The sequence below is a fragment of the Alligator sinensis genome, unplaced genomic scaffold (assembly GCF_000455745.1).
Source record: "Alligator sinensis unplaced genomic scaffold, ASM45574v1 scaffold829_1, whole genome shotgun sequence".
NCBI classification, from domain to species: Eukaryota; Metazoa; Chordata; order Crocodylia; family Alligatoridae; genus Alligator; species Alligator sinensis.
Window position 1 is genome coordinate 925613 of NW_005842399.1, and position 19426 is coordinate 945038.

Consider the following 19426-nt stretch of genomic DNA (forward strand, 5'->3'; position numbering starts at 1 on the left):
TGAGAGAGAGAGTGTGTGTGTATGCATGTGTGTTAAACCTCAACTGTTAATTTTTATGAGGGATCAGACTGTGAGCAGATATCAGATCCCCGATGAGAATCAAATTCTGGAGCCCAGAATTTTGCTGCAAAGTTTATACAGTGGGGATTCCTTAATTACTTTCACTGGAAATTTACCTGACAGTGCTTTCTCAGGTAATGCAAGGCATATTCGAGGAGAGCTGCTCATCCGTTGACAGAGTCTTTGATTTTGTGCTAGGTTGCAAATTAAGTCTTTTGCCAAGGTATCCTAACACTTGCTTGTCAATTGCTTATCGCTTATTCATATAGCATATTGAGTGTAGCTTGTTTTATCTGTTTGGGAAAGCAGTACATGTTGACAAATGTGTTGTCCAAAGTTGCTATGGGTGTTTTGTTTTTATTATTTTTTTTAATATATACTTTTATTTGATTTTATTTTTTTTTGGTCAAGTAAACAAGAATGTTCTCCCTGGAAAGCAGCCTGCGTGCCAATTTTTTTTGGAGCCCAAACCTCTAACAAGTAAAGGGAAATGAATGCATGTCACCGACACAGAGTAGGTGCACTTGCTCTGATGTGCAAGGGCTGATTCTGCTCTCTTGCCTTGCTGCAGAAGTTGAATAACTCCACTGAAGTGGACCGTCATTCTGGATTCAGACTAAAAGAACTCAGACGAGGCTGGCCAGCAACGGCCTATTGACATGCCAGCTTAATAATTAAGCATTTATGTTACGGCAGTGCCAATCAGGATTGGTGCAGTGTTGTATTTCTTTTGCCACTCCCCTCCCCGAACCTGAAGCGACTGTTCTGGTTAACTGTACACATGGCAAACAATGACTTTCATTCATGCAAAGAACCAGCTGCATTGGGTGAATGAGGAGCATAGTGGACACTGGCAATGGGCCAGGGGCTTGGTCTGCATGTTTCAATGAATGGTTTTCCTGAGGGATTGATCCCTGTTTTATCCCCTGGGAATTCAGTCCTAGTCCTCAAAGGACAGACTGGGACGGGTGTTCAGAGGCTGTGCAGAGGGGGAATGTCCCTGTATTTTGCAGAATGTTGCATGCGCACATATGCGATTATAGATAATCACATATATACCCATTCTGGTTTTCAGTGCGGGGGGTTATATCACTTTCCCTGAGCTCATTAGAAATTGGCCTCTTTAATTCCCAGGAAATTTTTTAGTGAGAAGTAAAATTGGTTGCAGATAAGAAGCCATTGCACAAGCAAAAAAAAACCCCAAAATCAACCAGAATCTAGGAGCTGAAATGTAACTACAAAGAAAGCAACTGCAAGAGAGAGAGCGGTGTCCGTTCCTTTCTGTGGGTGGGTGGAAGCTTCCTGTTGGGGTAAGCGAGGGGTTAACCTGAGAGCAATTTCTGGTTGTCTTGTAAAAAAAAAAAAAAATAAAAAAAAAAAATACCACAATTCAGCAACTTTCACTAATGAACTGCACCTTGGCGTGTCACTGGCTCCCCACTACCCTGTTTATATCAGCAAGTCGGGCAGCGACTGCAGAGCCGGGGGAGCCCAGGAGACTGGAGTCCGGGTTAGCCTTCCACAACGAGACGTTAAGTAAGAGCAAACAGTACGGCGGGTGAAAGCTTGTAAATCAAATGCTTAGCTTAATAGCATGCGCCATTATTCCAAAGCAGTGGGGCTGAAACGGAAATCCAAATGAAAATATAGTCAATTTGTCTATACTTTAGTGACTGAATGACTATGTAATGTCAGAACCTTGGCGCAGAAGAGAATGGGCAGAGGCAATTAGTGAGAGGGAGCGAAGCTCCTTTGTTTTCTTCCTTTCCCCACCCCGCAGCAGGCACTAGTTTGCAGCCATGTGTTGGGCCTCGCTGGATCCAGCGTAGACTCCAGTCTAAGGCACTGAAGATCATGAAGCTCTGAGTGAGTGAGCCTCTCTGACCTTCCTACGCTTGGAAGATGAATATCATTGTCATTTTGGGTAATTCTTTCTTTTTAAGAAAGAATTACCCAAACTTTGAACTTTGGTGTTCAACGCCGACAAATGCAAGGTTCTCCACCTTGGGGGAAAAAAACCCCGCAGCATCCTTATAGGCTCGGCAGTGCTATGTTGGCTAGCACTATGCAAGAAAGAGACTTGGGGGTCATCATTGACCACAAGATGAACATGAGCCTGCAGTGCGATGCTGCGGCTAGTAAAGCGACCAAAACGCTGGCTTGCATCCATAGATGCTTCTCAAGCAAATCCCGGGACTTCATTCTCCCCCTGTACTCGGCCTTAGTGAGGCCGCAGCTGGAGTACTGCGTCCAGTTTTGGGCTCCACAATTCAAAAAGGATGTGGAGAAGCTTGAGAGAGTCCAGAGAAGAGCCACGCGCATGATCAGAGGTCAGGGCAGCAGACCCTACGATGACAGGCTGAGAGCCCTGGGGCTCTTTAGCCTGAAAAAGCGCAGGCTCAGGGGTGATCTGATGGCCACCTACAAGTTTATCAAGGGTGACCACCAGCATCTGGGGGAACGTTTGTTCACCAGAGCGCCCCAAGGGATGACGAGGTCGAATGGTCACAAACTACTACAAGACCGTTTCAGGCTGGACATAAGGAAGAACTTCTTTACTGTCCGAGCCCCCAAGGTCTGGAACAGCCTGCCACCGGAGGTGGTTCAAGCGCCTTCATTGAACACCTTCAAGATGAAACTGGATGCTTATCTTGCTGGGATCCTATGACCCCAGCTGACTTCCTGCCCTTTGGGCGGGGGGCTGGACTCAGTGATCTTCCGAGGTCCCTTCCAGCCCTAATGTCTATGAAATCTATTAAATTTACTTAAAAGATAGAGTTGGGTTATTAAGTACAGAGTACTTAAAAGAAAATCATTGTCAGGCCAGATCTTTCGTAAAGAAAGAATAACCCTCCTGGTGAAACAAATGCAAGACGAGGCTCGGTGTTTGCCAAGCACTTTGGAGAATATACGCTAAGCCAGGGGTGGGCAACATGTGGGCCGGATGCGGCCTGCCAGGCCATTCTATCCAGCCTGCGGGGCCCCTAAAAAATGTAGAAAATTAATATTTATCTGCCCCTGGCTGTCTGTCATGCAGCCCTTGATGGCTTGCCAAAACTCAGTAAGCGGCCCTGTGCTCGAAATAATTGCCTGCCCCTGTGCTAAGCCTCGAGTGTGAGCACTGGAGATTGTCTTCATAGATTTCATGGACACTAGGGCTGGAAGGGACCTTGGAAGATTGAGTCCAGCCCCCTGCCCCAGGGCCAGGAGGTCAGCTAGGGTCAAATGATCCCAGCAAGATAAACATCCAAATGTTTCTTAAAAGAGTCCAGAGGAGGTGCTTGCACCACTTCTGGAGAGAGTCTATTCCAGGCCTTGGGGGCTCGGACAGTAAAGAAGTTTTTCCTTATGTCCGGCCTAAAACGGTCTTGGAGGAATTTGTGATCGTCTTGAAGAAGCTTTTCATTGTGTGCCCCATCACTGCCACCACTGAGCGGGGCCGTAGTCATCTTGTTTCCCTTCCCCAAGGGAGGACACGTGCTTCTGAAGCATCAGAAGTGAATAGGGGGACAGACTCTTAACCAAGTTTTCTCGGTCACAGATCTTCAAGTGAGCCTCGGGGTATACAACTGCTAAATAACAACTAGCATCTTGCCTTATGCTACAATTGGGATAAATCCATTGAAAATGATAAAGTCCTATGCAGACAGAGAGATCCCTACTGTCAACAGGCTCAGGAAAACAACACCATGTTTTTACTGGAAGGGATGTCAACCCTGTAGCAGAAATGTTTAAACCTTGTGCTTCCCCATCCTGTTGGCTGTGCTTGTGCGAGGGGTATGTCTGTGTACATGCATGCCTTTTGTGTGTCTTTGGGAGGTGGGGGCGGGGGGCGTTAAGTCTCTCTGGCTTTTCAAGAAATGTCTGAAAGGTTTTGGATTCCTTTTGGTGCAAAGTAGGGGAGACTTTGGGAAATCTACAACTTCTGTGGGGTAGAAAAATCTTCTTGTCTTACCCCAGTGTGCAGCCCCCCCATGGCAGAACACACCAACGTAAGGGATGAACATCTGTTAGCAGCATCAGCCCCTACCACTGAAGGGGTTTGTTTTAGCCTTCAGTTTATTCTGGTTAGATAATCCTCTTGGAAGATCCTCTCCCTCTCTCCTTACTGTGAAATGGCCCTGTTCGGGGTTCAGGAGAGAAGTTGTCCAATACTAAAGCAATATTTTTAGAAGAGCTTCACTTTCCAATTGCTTATATGGGTAAATTTGTGTTGACACAAGAAATCTTGAGCTCCTTCTTGTCGGAAAGGTGTTTAATTGTTTCTGGCAGAACTCGGATTCAACATCTGTTTCCTGGGGAAGGACACGTGAGATCATCGATCTCTGACAGGCCCAGCTTTAGGGAAGAGTTCTCCCTTTCATAATAGGAAGCATGAGGACCCATCAACCTACAAGTTCTTTATTGGTGAAGAATATAAAGGCGTCTTGAATGTGGAGGTAAGCTTGATTATTTTATTTTATTTTTTTGAGCCCACCTGGAGGGGAGAAACCCCTCTCTAATGACAGAGGGAGGCTTGACTTGGGGAATGACCCAGGTAATAACTTGCCAACTATGGTAACATGATGGCAAGCAGCTGAAAACTTCTCCCAATGAAGTGTGCAGAAGTTTTGCCCATGGCTTCAAAGATGGAAGGCTCAAGTTTTAAAGGCCTGATCCAAAAATGTCTCAAAAGCAGAGAGAGACTTTTCACTGTCTTCACCGGGCTTTGAATCCGGATCCCTAAAGTGCTTATCAGTGGAGTGTGCCTGACCACAGGGAAGGGGTTAAACATATGTCAGTGATTAATTGCAATTACTAATACCATACAGAGTTCATGATTAATGCCTTGTCCCTGAAATGAGAGGACAGAAAAGCAGTGATAACTGGTATTGACTGGCTCTGCTAGGTGAATCCTTAAAGGAGCACGCAATACAGATGTTTGTCCCAGATGTATTGAGAAAAGGCACGACACCTGCCGGTAGCACAGGGCTTCCAACTACCTCAACTCCTTCAAGAGGATCTGCAAAAGATTTTAAAAACTTGTGCTGAGGATTTTTTTGCTCCTTTCCGATGGGTAAGGAGAATCTGAAAGGGATTTTTTTCTACCTCAGAAATATTAGGAATGCCTTCTCTTCTTGCTGGGGGTCTCTAGGGATGCCTTCTGTTTGTAAGCTTTCATACCTTAAACTAAATGGGAGATGGTTTATATGTTAAGTTGTCAATGCTTTTTTTTTTTTCCCTTCCCTACCATCTTCCAAAATGTTAAACAGGCATTTAGGCTAAACAGGCATCGGACTGTTTTTCCTTTTCCTTTGACTGGAAACCCCTTTGTGTCTCAGATCCTGATTCAGAAACATATGTAAGCACACACATAAGCTTCCTCCGCAGGCAGCAAGGCATCAGCATGTGCTTAGTGGTATGTTACTGAATCTGGGCCTTCACTGCTGAACTTTCACTCTTGGTTTTTATTGCAAGGCCATTGACTAGTTCTCCAGTCACCAAAGTCTCTTCCAGACTAGACTGGATCTGACTCTTGAACTTCTTCTAGGGTTAGGGAAGAGTCATCAAATGATCAGCTCTCACACTGCACTTAAACTCTTGTACGAGTATCCAGTGAGTGATGAACAACACAAAAATTTGGAAAATCATCAGAAGGGTCAACAAGTAAGTCTGTTGCCTTCAAAGCAAACTGAATTTCAGAATGGAGCCAATTGGTGGTGGGAGGAACAGGTTGGGCCAGTAGAAAAAGAACAAGGTGTAGAGCAAGGAAGTCTTGAGTTAAGACTCCCGGATCCATCAGCGACTCCTTGAAGCAAATTCTTTCTTTCTTAGACTTGGCATCATTTAAAAAATCTGCTTCCAGATGAATTTGAGGACTGATTGCTTGTAAAACACTGCCAGCCCCAAGTATCACTGCATTCACAGTGCCTTCCACCAGAGGGTCTCAAGACATTGTAAAAATCTGAGCCGAACCGTACAGCCTTCTCCACCACCCAACCCACACACTGGGAGATAAATAAAGTGTTGTTATAACCATTTTACAGATGGGGGAAACAAACAGTGAGCTGGCCACTTTTCAGGTGGTCTTTGGATGTAGTATAATGATAAAGGAAACCAGGCTGCAATGGACAGTACTAGCAGCTTTCCTTTCTGTGCTGTGCCAAATATTTTAGCAAATGCCTATGCAAAAAAGCTACCTTGCACCCCCGTTTAAAGTTCGGGTTCATCTGATTTTTACCTTGGTGAAAAATACAAGAAGGGACTGCCTTGCATGATTCCAGTATTGTCCCTTCATGGAAAACAAGGGTCGGAAGGGCCCTCAGGAGGTCACGTCTAGTCCATCCCCCTGCTCAAAGCAGGACCAGCCCCAACTACATCATCCCAGACAGGGCTTTGTCAAGCTGGACCTTAAAAGCCTCCAAGGATGGAAAGTCCACCCCCTCTCTAGGTAACCCATTCCAGTGCTTCACCACCCTCCTAGTGAGAGGTTTTTCTCCAAACTAAACTAACTTTGCTGCAACTTCACATCCTGACTGGAATTAATAGGGATGGAGAATGTGAACAAACTTCATCCAACTCTTTCAAACCCTGATGGATACCAAGGTGCAGTTTGGTTTGGCTACTTTATGTTAACTGAATTGTTTCATTACTTGCTCACAAAGGAAAAATATTTTAAGGCCAGGATCTTGCAAAGCATCGAGCAGCAGTATATGGCATAAGACATCGTGAAACTCCTCATCGCCTAAGCGTGCACCTTCTCTGTTCTCTTCCTATTGCTGTATTGAGATGAACAGATTCACGGCTACACAACAGGATGACTTAATTTCCAGCTGCAGAAAATCTGAACCCCAGATGAGTACTGTATTTCTTGATATAAGTTCTAATATAGATAGATCGGATTGGGTGTCTACAGCTGAGGAAAGGATAAGCTTCTCCGATTTAATGTTGTAAGAAATGGAAAGATTATGGAAACTCTGTGCCTCGGCAGAAAATTGGCTTCAGCCTCCTTTCCTGGATGCTGCAGATGGAAGGGTCCCAGTAGGCCAAAGCAAAAGCAAAGCAGAGAGAGTAGAGGAAGGAAAAGCAGGGAAGTGGGGTGGCATATCTGCACTCTCTTAAAAACCCTGGCAACAAGTGCAGACAAAACAAAAAGCGGAGGAGAGTGGAAAAGAGAAACGGAGAGAGAGTCTGAAAAATGAATAGTGATGGAAAGGTCCAGGGTGAGAGGAGCTATAAAGAGAAGGCTCGCCCCTGGATCTCGTGTGACTTACACAATCTGTTTAACAGCGATCGGTCATGTTCTTTCCCTGACACTAGCTGCAGCAGCAGCAGCTCTATGCTGACAGGCAGCTGGGATAAATGATTACTGACATATGCTAATAGGACAGACTTAGGCAGGGCGTAAGAGGAATACATCAAGGTGTTGCAAAACACATTTCTTGGTCAAAACTCTCCAACTTGTTCAAGTACATTAGCTTCAGGGAGCTGCAAATCCTCGGTGTTGTTTAAACTGCAGTTAAAAAGCAACAGAGTGGCAGAAAATAACCCCCAAACAATGGGCCTGCTCAGAGGGCTGAGAGGTTCTTTGCAGTGGTATCTATCAATGCCAGATGTGATGATTTTTTTTTCTTTATTTTTAAAATTATTTATTTATTTATTTATTTATTTTGACCATGCGAACTCCCTACAGGTCTTGGATGCTCTTGGTTTTTCTGCTGTTTCCCCGCCTCCGCCTCAGCCCAGCTCTCTTTTTCCCTTCCTCTGTAAATGCCCCCTGGCTCTTTTACTTGCAGCTTCCCTGTATTTTGCACCACAAACAAAAATACCAGAATTCAAACAAGTGCCCTAGAGTACAACAGGATGCACAGATTAATACCGCAAGATGTTTAGATCCCATGCTAGAACGTGCAATCTTAAGCTTGACTCTGATCTGGATCAATTTAGGCAAGTGTCATGTTCCTGAACCGACCCTCCATTCAATCTCGAGGAAAAATATTGTCAACCAGACAGTTTAGAGAAATGCCAAGAGTGCAGGTTTTCTGGAAGTCTTTAATTCTCAGGGTAAAAATACTTCTTGAACCAAATTAACCCAGCATGGCATGAATTATTGATGGGGCAAACCAACCAGATGGCCTGCTTTGTAAATGGCCATTTTCTCTACAGTAATTCCTGACCATTGGAGGAACATCTCTTGCACTTTGAGCATCCTAACTTCAAGGGGTGATGCTAGTACTAAAGATGCACTCATCTGGTAAGGCTGTTTAAAATGCCCACCTCGGTGATAAGATGATTAAAAACCTTCCTTCTGGGTTATCTGCTCTTGGTTGGGTTTTATTTAAGCTCCAAGTATTGCATGTGCGTCTATTGTGAATTTTAACTATGCGTCATACACACCTTCTGAAACTGGGGCAGGTGCCACAGGGAGTCCACTTTCACAGGTGGTGGGTGCTTCCTGAGAAGGGTGGTACGCGTCTCACACACTTTCTTCTTTTGCAACTAAAGGCAAAGAAGATGTGTCAAATAACCACAGAAAAAACAAGCCAGCTGTACTGAATGGCTATTGTGTAGGATGAGCTACTACCAAGATGCAGCGGCAATTTGGAACTCTTTTTTTACGAGAGAATGATCATCGCAGGAATCGCAGCCATTTCCTGATAACAAATCCTTTTTTGGCATGATGGCTTTTAGGGGCAGTCACTGAATACAGGTGATACTGGGCACATCTGTATGTGAAATTAGTGCACTGCAATAAACTCTGGTGCACACAGTGCCGGAGTTTATTGCTTCTGGGCACCATGTTTACATGTGCATCTGAGACCACACCATGTTGAGCTGGGTCAGAGCAGCCTTGGCTGGCAGGGGGCACGGGATGGGGGTCAGCTTGCCAGCATGGGGTTGCTCCGACCTGGCTCAACATGCTGTGGAGGAGCTGGCTGGGGCACAAAGGTACTCCAGTGCAGCCCCCGCACCGAAGCACCCTAATGCCCCAGCCAGCCCCATCAGCATCTACACGTGCATTGCTGTGCACTAAATAATGCTGCCACAGGATAGTACTTGTATTGACTTATGGCGGCATTTATTAGTTTACTGTGGCCTAATAGGGCCACATGTGTAGATGCAGAGACTTTTCTGCAGAGCTAATTAGGCAGCTCTGCCGTAAATGTCTCATGTAGATGCGCCCACTGGCATTTTTAATTGTTCCGAGTCTTCCTATCATAATAATTGTTGTTTTATAGGTAACATTTATTAGAGAAAATCTTGCTCAAGAGAATTTTGGTGGCTCACAGGTGTAGTAAGGTGATATAAAACTAAGGGGAGGCATTGTTTTATCTGCCACTGAAGTGCAGCCACCTCTGGAGAGCCACTATGGCAGCTGTGCAAAACGCAAAATGGAGAATAACCCATCTGAAACTGAATCTCGGGGGATGTAGTTCTGACTTGACCATCATGATGCTAGGAGTTGAGGAGGTGGTGTGACCCAAAAAACTCAGTGTTAATGATGGCTGGTGGTTAGGACCTCTATTCTACAGTGCATCCCAAAGGGATGATGACCACCATCAGCACAAAGTCCAATACTCTGTTGGAGTGGTGGGTTGCGACAGACTCATGATGCAAGAAGAACTCTTCCTTCATTCCTGCAGTGCGCAGATTTTATTTATTTTATTTTATTTTTTGACTGCCCCTCATTCAAGTACTGGGCTGACTTGGCCGTGCTTTGTTTGTAACACCCTATGGGCTCATAGCCTAAGGGACTGGAGATGCTTTTTCATAGCCTAAGGGACTGGATGTAAGCATTTCTGGCTGCACTGTGAAACTCCAGGGATTCTGTGTTTCCAAAGTACAGCCTCATAGGCAGGATTGTGGCCCTTAATTCACCAGCAGGTGACTGTAGACTTCAGGAATTGGTAACATGGGGCGGGGGAAGAACACAATAGGTGCTCTCCTGGATAAGAAATCAGTCATTAATAGATCCGAATGTTTTCCACCATTCTAGACTGTGCAGCCATAAAATAGCTGCTAATTAAAAACACTGTATTCTTGCACTTTAACTATAAAGCATACTTTGTAACAGTAATAATCTCATTGAAATTGGTCATTACCATATTAGCTTGACTCTTTCATGAGCCATTAACTAATAAACCAGTTGTTGGTTGCTTTTTAAATGTGATTATAACATTGCTGGCTTTAATAGCACTGTCTCTCACACACTAACAACTTCTCTAACTGCTGGAGTCTGACAAAGTAACACCTAGATAGAGCCTGGTGCTTTCATTTCTTGTAAAATGGGTTGCCACATGTTTTAGGATAAACTGTGGTTAGTCTGATGTGTTTTGGTGAGGCTGCCTAGGTGAGGAATACGATTCCTTGAAGGATGAACGTAAGGTGACTTTAAACCTGATTTGCGTTGATGCTGTGGCCTCTTTACACTCCTGCAAAACAGACCTTAGTAAAAAATGAGTAGTAGTAAGCCCATTCCTCTTGGCTGCTATGGGGCTTTTCAGTTACCCTGCATACCTTGAGGCAGAGGTTTAAAAATATTTATGCTCTTAAAAATGCAGTGCCCAGCTAATGGGATTTATAAAAAGACCTGCATAGGTGAGGTGCTTGAGTCTGTTCAGATCCAAACATGGATCCTGTTTGCTCAGCTAGGGGCTGAGGCTCCTTCTTCAGGCCCTACATAGTGGGGCATGTACACCCTTGCCCATCACACCTTCCAGCCAGAATCATTCACAGATGCTAGGGTTGGAAGGGACCTCAACAGATCGAGTCCGACCCCCAAGCATACATCCAGCTTGGATACAGCTGTTCAATAACAGACAGCAAGGTTATGCAAGTTTAGGACAAGAAGTGATGAGTATCATATCCAAAGCGCTATTACCTCTTTTTTCTCTGCTTGCCGGGCCGCAGCTGCTGCTCTCTGTTGTTCCACCCAGACTTCTTGGTACCTGTGCTGGAGAAGGTCAAAGATGGGTGTAGAAGGCCTATAAAAAAAAATAAAATAAAATAAAAAAAAAAAAAAAATAAGACCGGGGTCAGATCCTTTCCATGTTTAGCCCTCTTGAACAGACTTGGATTTATCTGCTACTGATGACGAAATGCAAGCAGCAAGTAAGCTGCGGGTGAAGCAGCAGTTCTGAGAAATGGGAATTAATTTTGTTAGGAGGGCCCTGCAATAGTTATTAGGCATTGCACAGGTTCTCCCTGTCCTCCCAAGCCCCTAGGTACTTGGTGCTCATCACAACCAATATAGAGCATCAGCTTTCTAGCACGTTCATCAGCTGAGGACCAGACAGACTTGTGCCCACAGCCTGCAAGACTGGGTTGGCTGGGTTTTCTGCAATGCAGGTCTCTGAAGGGATTGCATGAACACCTCATCCTTGGACCTGGCTGAAGTTGGAAGAGACCATGCTCTCTAGCTCTCTGGACTTAAGGCAACCTCGTGGGTCACCCAGGAGCTGAGGGGGATATGATCAAAAGGCGAAGTGAGCCTTCACATTGGTATCCGAGAGCTCTGAGCCGTGAGCCTGGACCTGACAAGCCTCAAGCAGTCCTGCCTTACGTTGCACTTCAAGCTGACAATACAGTGCTAGTTGCCCGAGAATTAACAAGGGGACATAAAGAGAGTGAGGTGTCATGACGGGAGACCCTGAGGTCCGTTATTGCTTCCCTGTACCAAGCAAGCTGAGCCAGGCTGCAGAAGGGCTGAGCTGGGGGCAATTCCAGAGCCTGGGAGGATCTCCCAGCTGTCAGAGAGGCAGAGAGAGGACGCTGATTAACCTGCATGCCTAGCTTTTTAATATTCCATCGCAAAAATGACCCCTTTGTGCACAGAGGGGCAGGCTGTTAAAGCAAAACCACCTGCCTTCCTGCACTGATGGAGGGAACTGACATTTGAGCAAAGGTTTTTCCCAAAATTTCAGTCGCTCGCTGACCTGAATGGCTGCCACTAGAATAGAGAGGAGACTGAATTAGATACGGGAGCTGTACAAAGATGCCATCGGGAACGAATCTCGGCATGAAGATTGTACATCTCCAGTCCCTAGCATTTTAGTCTCTTTCAGGCGTTTTATGTGATTCCTTGGCTCATTAACAAAAGCAGCAGAAATGCAAACAGAACAGGAGGTGAAGAGGTAACATTACGATATCGCTGATTTTTTTTTTTTTTTTTATGTTTTAAATTCAGGTGTAGAAAGGCATAAAGATAGTAATTTGTACAAGAGTCATGTCTACAGGCCCCAAGTACAATCCACACTCCTTGCTACTAGCCATTGTACAAGCACGAATAAAAGGCAGATGTTGCCCTTGAGAACTTGCAGTCAAAATTGAAAAGACAAAGAGGAAAAACAAGGACAGATTATTGTGACCATTTTACAGATGAGGAAGGGATTGAAGGGACTCGATCAAGGCAATGCAGAGGGTCTGTGGCAGTGATGGGCGCTGAGCTCAGATCTTTGGAGCTTCAATGCAGTGTTTTTAAACAGACCTCTCCACATCCCTCCCCCTCCAAATATATTCTGCCTCTCTCAAATTATGTTCTTATTGTTGGCAAAGGGACAGGAAACCTTTTGACCTTTTTGTGGTATCCTGAAACGTTAAGAGGAAAAATACCTGACTTAAATACTGCAAGAACTGCAGTTATTTGATGCAGCTTTGGACCAGGTTTCAGCACAGTTGCTGCTTGCAACTGGATAGAACGGTGACATGGCTTGGCCACGGAGGAGAGGTTGCGTGTTCGGTGTGCATGTGCCATGATTTGGCACCGTGCCTGTGCCATGTGGCCGTGACAAACAGCAGTATAAAAAAGGTAAAAATGCAGTGGCTTCTCAGCTGCTCTCCTGGCTGCCCAAACCGAGCTGGCATTGCACAATACGGCATGAGGCTAGACTCGGAGCTGCGTGTGTGTGTCCCCTGATGCCTTTGCGGCAGGGGGGGGCGGGTTTCCCCGCCCCGAGGGGGGGGGGGTTTTCCCCAGCCACAGTGAAGGACAGGGACAGCCATGGGAGGTGCACTAAAGCAGAAAATGCCCTTGCTACGAGGGCAGCTCACTGGTTCATCAGCACACTTCTACAATGTGCCTTTTTTTTTTTTTATCCCCCTCTCCAGCAGCAAATATTAAACTAAAAATCTGCAAGCCCAAGTAAATGAAGGGGATCTGCTGCTTAATATTTTCCACATCCTTCTCCCCCAGCCCCTGTCCTTCTGAGGAATTCTTCCATCTCACCAGCAACCTGTTACAGCATGTCTCTGCCTAGATCTGTAGTGTACAAAGCCTTTCGCTGTCACTAGTACAACAGGAATGCTCTGTCTTCCCTGCTGCTGCAGGCCAACTGCTAGATGCCACTTACTGCAAGAAGCTAATGCCATTAGCTAGCAACCAGGGATGCTATTGCATTCTCCTCCTATGCCAGGAGACTGATTTTTGTTGAGGGAGCACGTCCTCTGGTCCGTGCAACCAATCGTTTCTTCTTGTGCCTCTCAGCTTCCAGCAGGACTCCATCTGCAATCAGTCGCAACCAGCTTTTAAATGCCACTCGTGCCTGGAGAATTTTTTAATAGTGCAGGAGGATGCCAGCAGTGCGTATGCAAATAGTAACTCTTCTATTTCTTGTTCCTTCACCCCTGCGGTGACTTTTATTACTTAATTATTGCCCGCCACATGCTTCAGAAGAGCCTAATCTATGGTCGTGTTTTCTAATGATACTAGATGTGCAATCTAGCAATATATATCCCAGGAGGCCATTCAAATCAGAAAAGACATCCTTCTACAAACCTACGATTTCATAGATCACATGCTGCAGGGCTTTTCGAGCGTTTGCTTACAAATCGGCTGCTGATTCTAATGATTCGCCAACTGGTTACTACACAGACACGATACTAAAGATTACAGTGACTTGCGCCTAGGTTTTCAATCTCACCCTGTCGGGGAATTTTTATATTCTAAGCTGGGCAAATTGTTGATGAGGAATAAAAGAAACGATGCAAAACAGGTCTGGTCCCATCACGTGTCAAGCTTCCTTTATGCACAAGAGCAGGCTCCTGTGGGATTCTTGCAAGCTTCTCTGTGCACATAACTCCGGTAAAAAAAATCAAATCTACACACAGTAACTTGTTTGCTTGGCTGATCCTCTTCATGCACTACTTGGATGATCTAGTGGGATCACTGTCCCCAGAAATATGGTTCGTGTATGTTGTCATCAGCAAGTGGCTAATATAACACCAACATAGGCATCAGATGGGTGCAGGAACAGGAACTCACTGATGGCATTTGCACTGCAGTATAGAAGAAGGTTGTATTGGGATGATACTGCAACCAAGTAGTGATCCAGTCCCCTGTCACTAGACATTCCCGTGCCCCTTGGTGCTGGCTCTGGTCACCATCTTTGTGTCACCATCTCCTTGCTTGTGCAGGCCAGTGACTTCCCACAGCAGCGACACTCTTCCCCATGGAGTAAGTTTCTTCCCTCCACCATACCTCACTTTTCTCAGCTGGGATGTAGGACCCAGGTTGAGGGAGAACGTTGTGCTATCCGTGACTCTGTTATGCATATTTTGTTACTAAACAGAGGGCTTCAGTCTTCAACGCCGTCAAAACAGGACCTCCTACGAGCACTGATTTCTTTTCCCTATGGCACACGTGTGTTAAAGATGAAAGCATGGTAGGTGCCTAAGCTCTGAATATAGGCTGTGGTTATTTACTTTGCAATAGCTGGTTGTGTGTTCGCATCTCCACGGCTGTGACTAATTTATCATCCACGATAGACTAGCTCGTGGGTGAATGATTAGAGTCTGCAGCTGGTTTGCAAGCAAAGGCTTGAAAAGATAAGTTTGGGTTGAACCTCCTCTTCAGTGATTTCCACCCCCTCCCCCCATCTTGTGATTAATGACCTCCAAGTCCTGATCCAGTGAAGTACGTAAGCTGATGTGAAACTTAAAGAAAGCAAGTCATTCCACTGACTTCAGATGGGGCTCGTATGCTTAAAGTGGTGCTTAAGTGGTGCGTTTGATCTATATAATGCTCCGCCTTCTGGTTTTTTCTAGGATCCTCTGAGATAAGTCTGGAGACAAAAGTGAGGGAAGGGTTAAATAAGAAAAAGACCATTACAGTAACTTGGACCAGGAGACATTTAGTGGGAAGTCCACTTTTGAGAGCCATGCTCGGGGGGAGTTCTGGCCCTGATATCAATGGGACAGAATTTGGGCCATCCTGTATCCCATTTGTAGCCGACCTAGGGAAAAATGTACTCCCCGGTTAGCGTTAATTAAAAACAAGAATCAACGACCTGCTTCTAGCCTCGTTCTTTCCATGGTCATGTCCACATCGCTGAACATAGATATCATTTGTTCTGAACTGGGCAGCCTTTTATTGTTGCTTTTGTGGTTTGTGTGCAGATGCTGGATGGAGGGTGGGGAGGGGGTTGAAAAAAGCCAGCGAGAACCACTTGTTCTGAAAAAGCTCAGTTTTAATCCACAATAACTTGGATCCCTTTTGTTTGGCGCAGGGGCGCTGCCATGGGAAGAAGAGGAAAGAAAAGTTTTGATATGATGTAAAGAAATTATTTATAACTGGTTGGGGGGGGATCGGCGTCTTCCTTTTATAGTCAAATTCTTGGAGCGGTTTTGAATGTTGGCATTTCCTAAATATTTTAACATTTATTTATGCACATTTTCAAAACTATTACCCTTGGAACACTTGCTGTCTCTCTAATAGATTCTCCTGCTAAATTACTTTCAAGAGACAGGGCTTGTAACTACATTCAACTGAAATGACAAGCTCCTGTGAACTTGGTTATACAATAGGGTAGCTGATCTTGGCAGAAATCTCTCGGAAAAGAAACCGCTGCCTTCTAATGGGTTATTTTACTGTAAAAATAATGTTAAAAAGTGTAATAAAGTATTAACCATATTAAAATAAAACAGTGTAGGCCTTAAATGAGCTACAAACTAGTTAAATCTATTCCACTCAATATGATCCTTCAGTGCTTTTGCAACTGATACCTCGGAGCTGGGATTCATCTAAAATGAAGGCACCAGGGACATGCAAGGGAAATGGTAATTATAATTTGCAAACATTAGGCTGACACTTTTTTTGTGTATGTGTGTATGAATTCTGACAGCTGTGATTTGTGTGCTCCGCCAAATAGTGCTCTACTGAGATTAGAGGGGCTCCTTTTATGGCAGGCCATCATCATATCTGCAGCTCATTAAAACTTTGTGGAGAATGAGAACTTGCAGAAAACAGGAAGCCGTCAGAACCTTCTGAGGGACTTTTGGTACACGCTTGTTGAAAGGTGTTTGAGAAGAGAGCCTTGGGTCTGACAAACTGGATTTTTAGTACGCCTCTCCGTTCACAGTGGGGCAAAATAATTGGTCATCAGTGACTACTAATTTGGTTTAGTAGCCAGAGGCATTTTTTTTCTTCCCAGAAAATCAATGACAGCGCAGAGGTCTGTTCAACGTGATTCAGCTCAAGACGGGTCCTCATTTAGTTCTTGATGCTCTTTCCAGTGGAGACAGCTATTTTGTTAAAATGAAATTAAAATCTATCTATAATATTCAACTGTGAGAAGAGCGCCAGTCAGTGCCATCACCGTAGTCGAGGTTTCAAGGTTGTGTCAGCTTTTCCTCAACCTTATTTTCAAAGGTTTAAATGCCAGCCTTAAAGAAAAAAAAAAATCCTATTTGGCAAAATGTGTGGGTATAAAGGACTCTGCTCAAGAAGAATTTTTCTCATTGATTTAAAAGACACAATCAGTTGGGTTGCAAAGTTGCTCTGTGCAAGTGGAAAAGCTTGGCTTGCGGATGCTTCCCTTTTCTTCTGTAATTCAAAAGCAGATTGGATGTAAATATTTAGGGTATAGCTGAGCTGCTGAACTTTTTCTGGTTGATCCTAATTTGATATTTTGCTTTTCTTACATGTAAAGTCTCCCACTGATAATCTATATGACCTTCACTAGCAGGGAGTGCAGAGATACTTTACCCTACATGTGGGATTGCCTGTATTTAAGTATAATCTGCCTTGCTGCTTTTAGGGCTCATTGTTTTTTGTTGTATTACCAAAAAAAAAAAAGCAGAAAAATGGACAATGTTATAGGGGCCAGATCCTATAAGTACATGGCAAACAGAGAGCTGGCTTTGCATGGATAGTGACACACAAGACCAAAATAGCTGCAAGCAACTGGGTGAGATTTCCTGGGCTGCACATCTTCCAGAGTGCTGGACAATTAAGATTATTAATTTTTTTTCCAGTGGAAATGGGCCCAGGACACTTTCTCAAAGAGTAACATTGTCACTAGAGGAGTTATTTGGTGGAACAGGCTTGCTACTGTGGATTTCCCACTAGCACAACCGACTTACCATGCAAAGATGTTAAATGTACAAAATCCAAGTTAAACTTACATTTTGGGATGACATTTGTAGCACAACTGCTATGTACAACTATATTCTAATTAGAGATTGGGTTAAGAACCGAGGTCCTGCCATAACTATCAGTTTTCAGATGTACTGGCTTTTTTTCAGACCCCTACGGCTATTTTGCTATGGTGGTTTCATGTATGAGTATTTCCGATTTGACACTTACTGGAAAAAGTCTTGCTTAAATTGCTTCCTCTTCCCTGTGAATTGGTTGCAACTGTTACCCCTCAACAAAAAGAACGGTTCAATTGGAGGGGTAGGAAAATCTTAAAGGTCGTTTTTCCTCAACATCTCCATAAATGCATGTTCAGAGTCCTGTGATTTGGTATGTGGCGTGCAAAAAATATTTTGCAAATGAGAGTCGCTGATTTTTGAGGATTTACTGTGACAGGAAATTTTGACCTAAGGGACTGGTTTAATCCCCCCAAAATCCAAGATCAAAATTAACATTATCTGTAAACTCTTACGTCAACCTTATTTCCAAGCCATAGGGGATAGCACTTGCTCTTCCACTTGTCATGTGTGCCAGCAGCCGATACATAACTCCTGCCTTGGACTTTGCATTGGCTTATGGTAGCCCTTGTATTTCCATTAAAATCCTGCTTGGCTCTCACAATTTAGCATTTTTTTTGGCCACTTCTATGTTCTCAGTGTGTTAGTCCTTTCATTTGAATTGCAATCTTTGCCGTCCGCTGACATGGGGCTGTTAATGTCATTAGTAGGAGCTCCCTGGAGCCCCTTGTATGCTGTCCTCGTTTTGTGGAGTTTGTTTCCTGCTGAGATCCAAGTTGTCTGAATTCCACGCTGTGTCGGGAGACCAGGTCTAAGAAGACCGAAGTCTTTTACTGGACGAGGTTTGCTTTGATGTTCGAATTCCCTGCTTTGTTGCTTTTTCTGTAACGTGCTGTGGGGTTTTCAGTGTGAGTAGCACTGTTATAACCCTTCATCGTATCCTTTCCATGAATCTTCTCCTTGCAGAAAGATCTTGCATGTGTTGTAGAGTTGTGATTGCCATGTTATCAAGAAACCCGGCTATGAACACCTACCTAGTGGCCATTAGTTTCTTTGGCAGCCATCATCTCTGGTTACTTGGCATGACATGACACGTTAAAACCTTGCCTCATTTTATCAGCCGAGATAATGTTAGTCAAAGCTGTATTCCAGACACTATGGGTCCATGGTACATGTGGTACTATGACTGGCTTAAATATCAGCCCGCATACCTGGAGTATGGCTCTCAAGGTGCTCATCACAGCGGGGAACTTCACACTGCACAGGAATAGCTGCTGCTGCCCCTAGGAGGGGGAGTCATATATTTGCAGAATGACCTTTGAGCTCGATGCTTGGATGTACTTGTGTAGTCTCAGAGCATGCTATCCATCTGAATACCCACTGGGGGAATAAATGTTCTTCATCCTGAACTTACCTGCGTGTCCCCAAGGCAACCGAGATGATGGGATTAGACATTTGACTCTGCCTTGCCAACTGGGCATCTGACTCTACCAACATGGCTCATGGGTTTCTAATAGGGAAGTCTGTTTTATTGCCAGTGGCTCAACAAAGTCTGAGTTTCCTTAGCACAGCCATGGGTAACGGCAGACTGTCTTTAAGCACATTAAGTTACCTATTGATTTCCCCCCCGCCATTAATTTTTCTCTTTCTTTTCTTACTATTATAATAAGCCTGAAACAGCAACTCCTGAAATCATGGGCCCTTGGCAATGTTGCACTATGATTTGTACAGCACTTTGCACAACCGGCCTCTGGGACCTCCGAGTACTGCTGCAATGCAAACACAAACGATGAGCAAATGCTTTGTCCCAGTCTGCTCCGAGAGGGGGCTGGAAGTTGAGGGAAACCGTGGTTATGGTTGCCTGGATTGGTACCTCGGTCCTTCTGCGCCCCCTCGTTCCTGAGGAGCTGGAACAAGCAAACTATCTACCACCAATCTCTCTCTCTGTATAGCCCAGCAG

The 19426-nt window shown here is 44.7% G+C and overlaps 1 protein-coding gene across 1 annotated transcript in view; it reads right to left on the reverse strand.

The window, feature by feature from the left end:
- The window catches only part of CFAP77 (cilia and flagella associated protein 77), a 91237-nt gene that overhangs the window by 6416 nt on the left and 65395 nt on the right, over nt 1-19426 (reverse strand). Inside the window, exons 4-5 of the mRNA XM_014522805.2 lie at nt 10922-11024; nt 8437-8538 (exon numbers count right to left, since the gene is read on the reverse strand). Of these exons, the coding sequence (XP_014378291.1) occupies nt 8437-8538; nt 10922-11024 (205 nt within the window). The remainder of the gene's footprint in view (nt 1-8436; nt 8539-10921; nt 11025-19426) is intronic.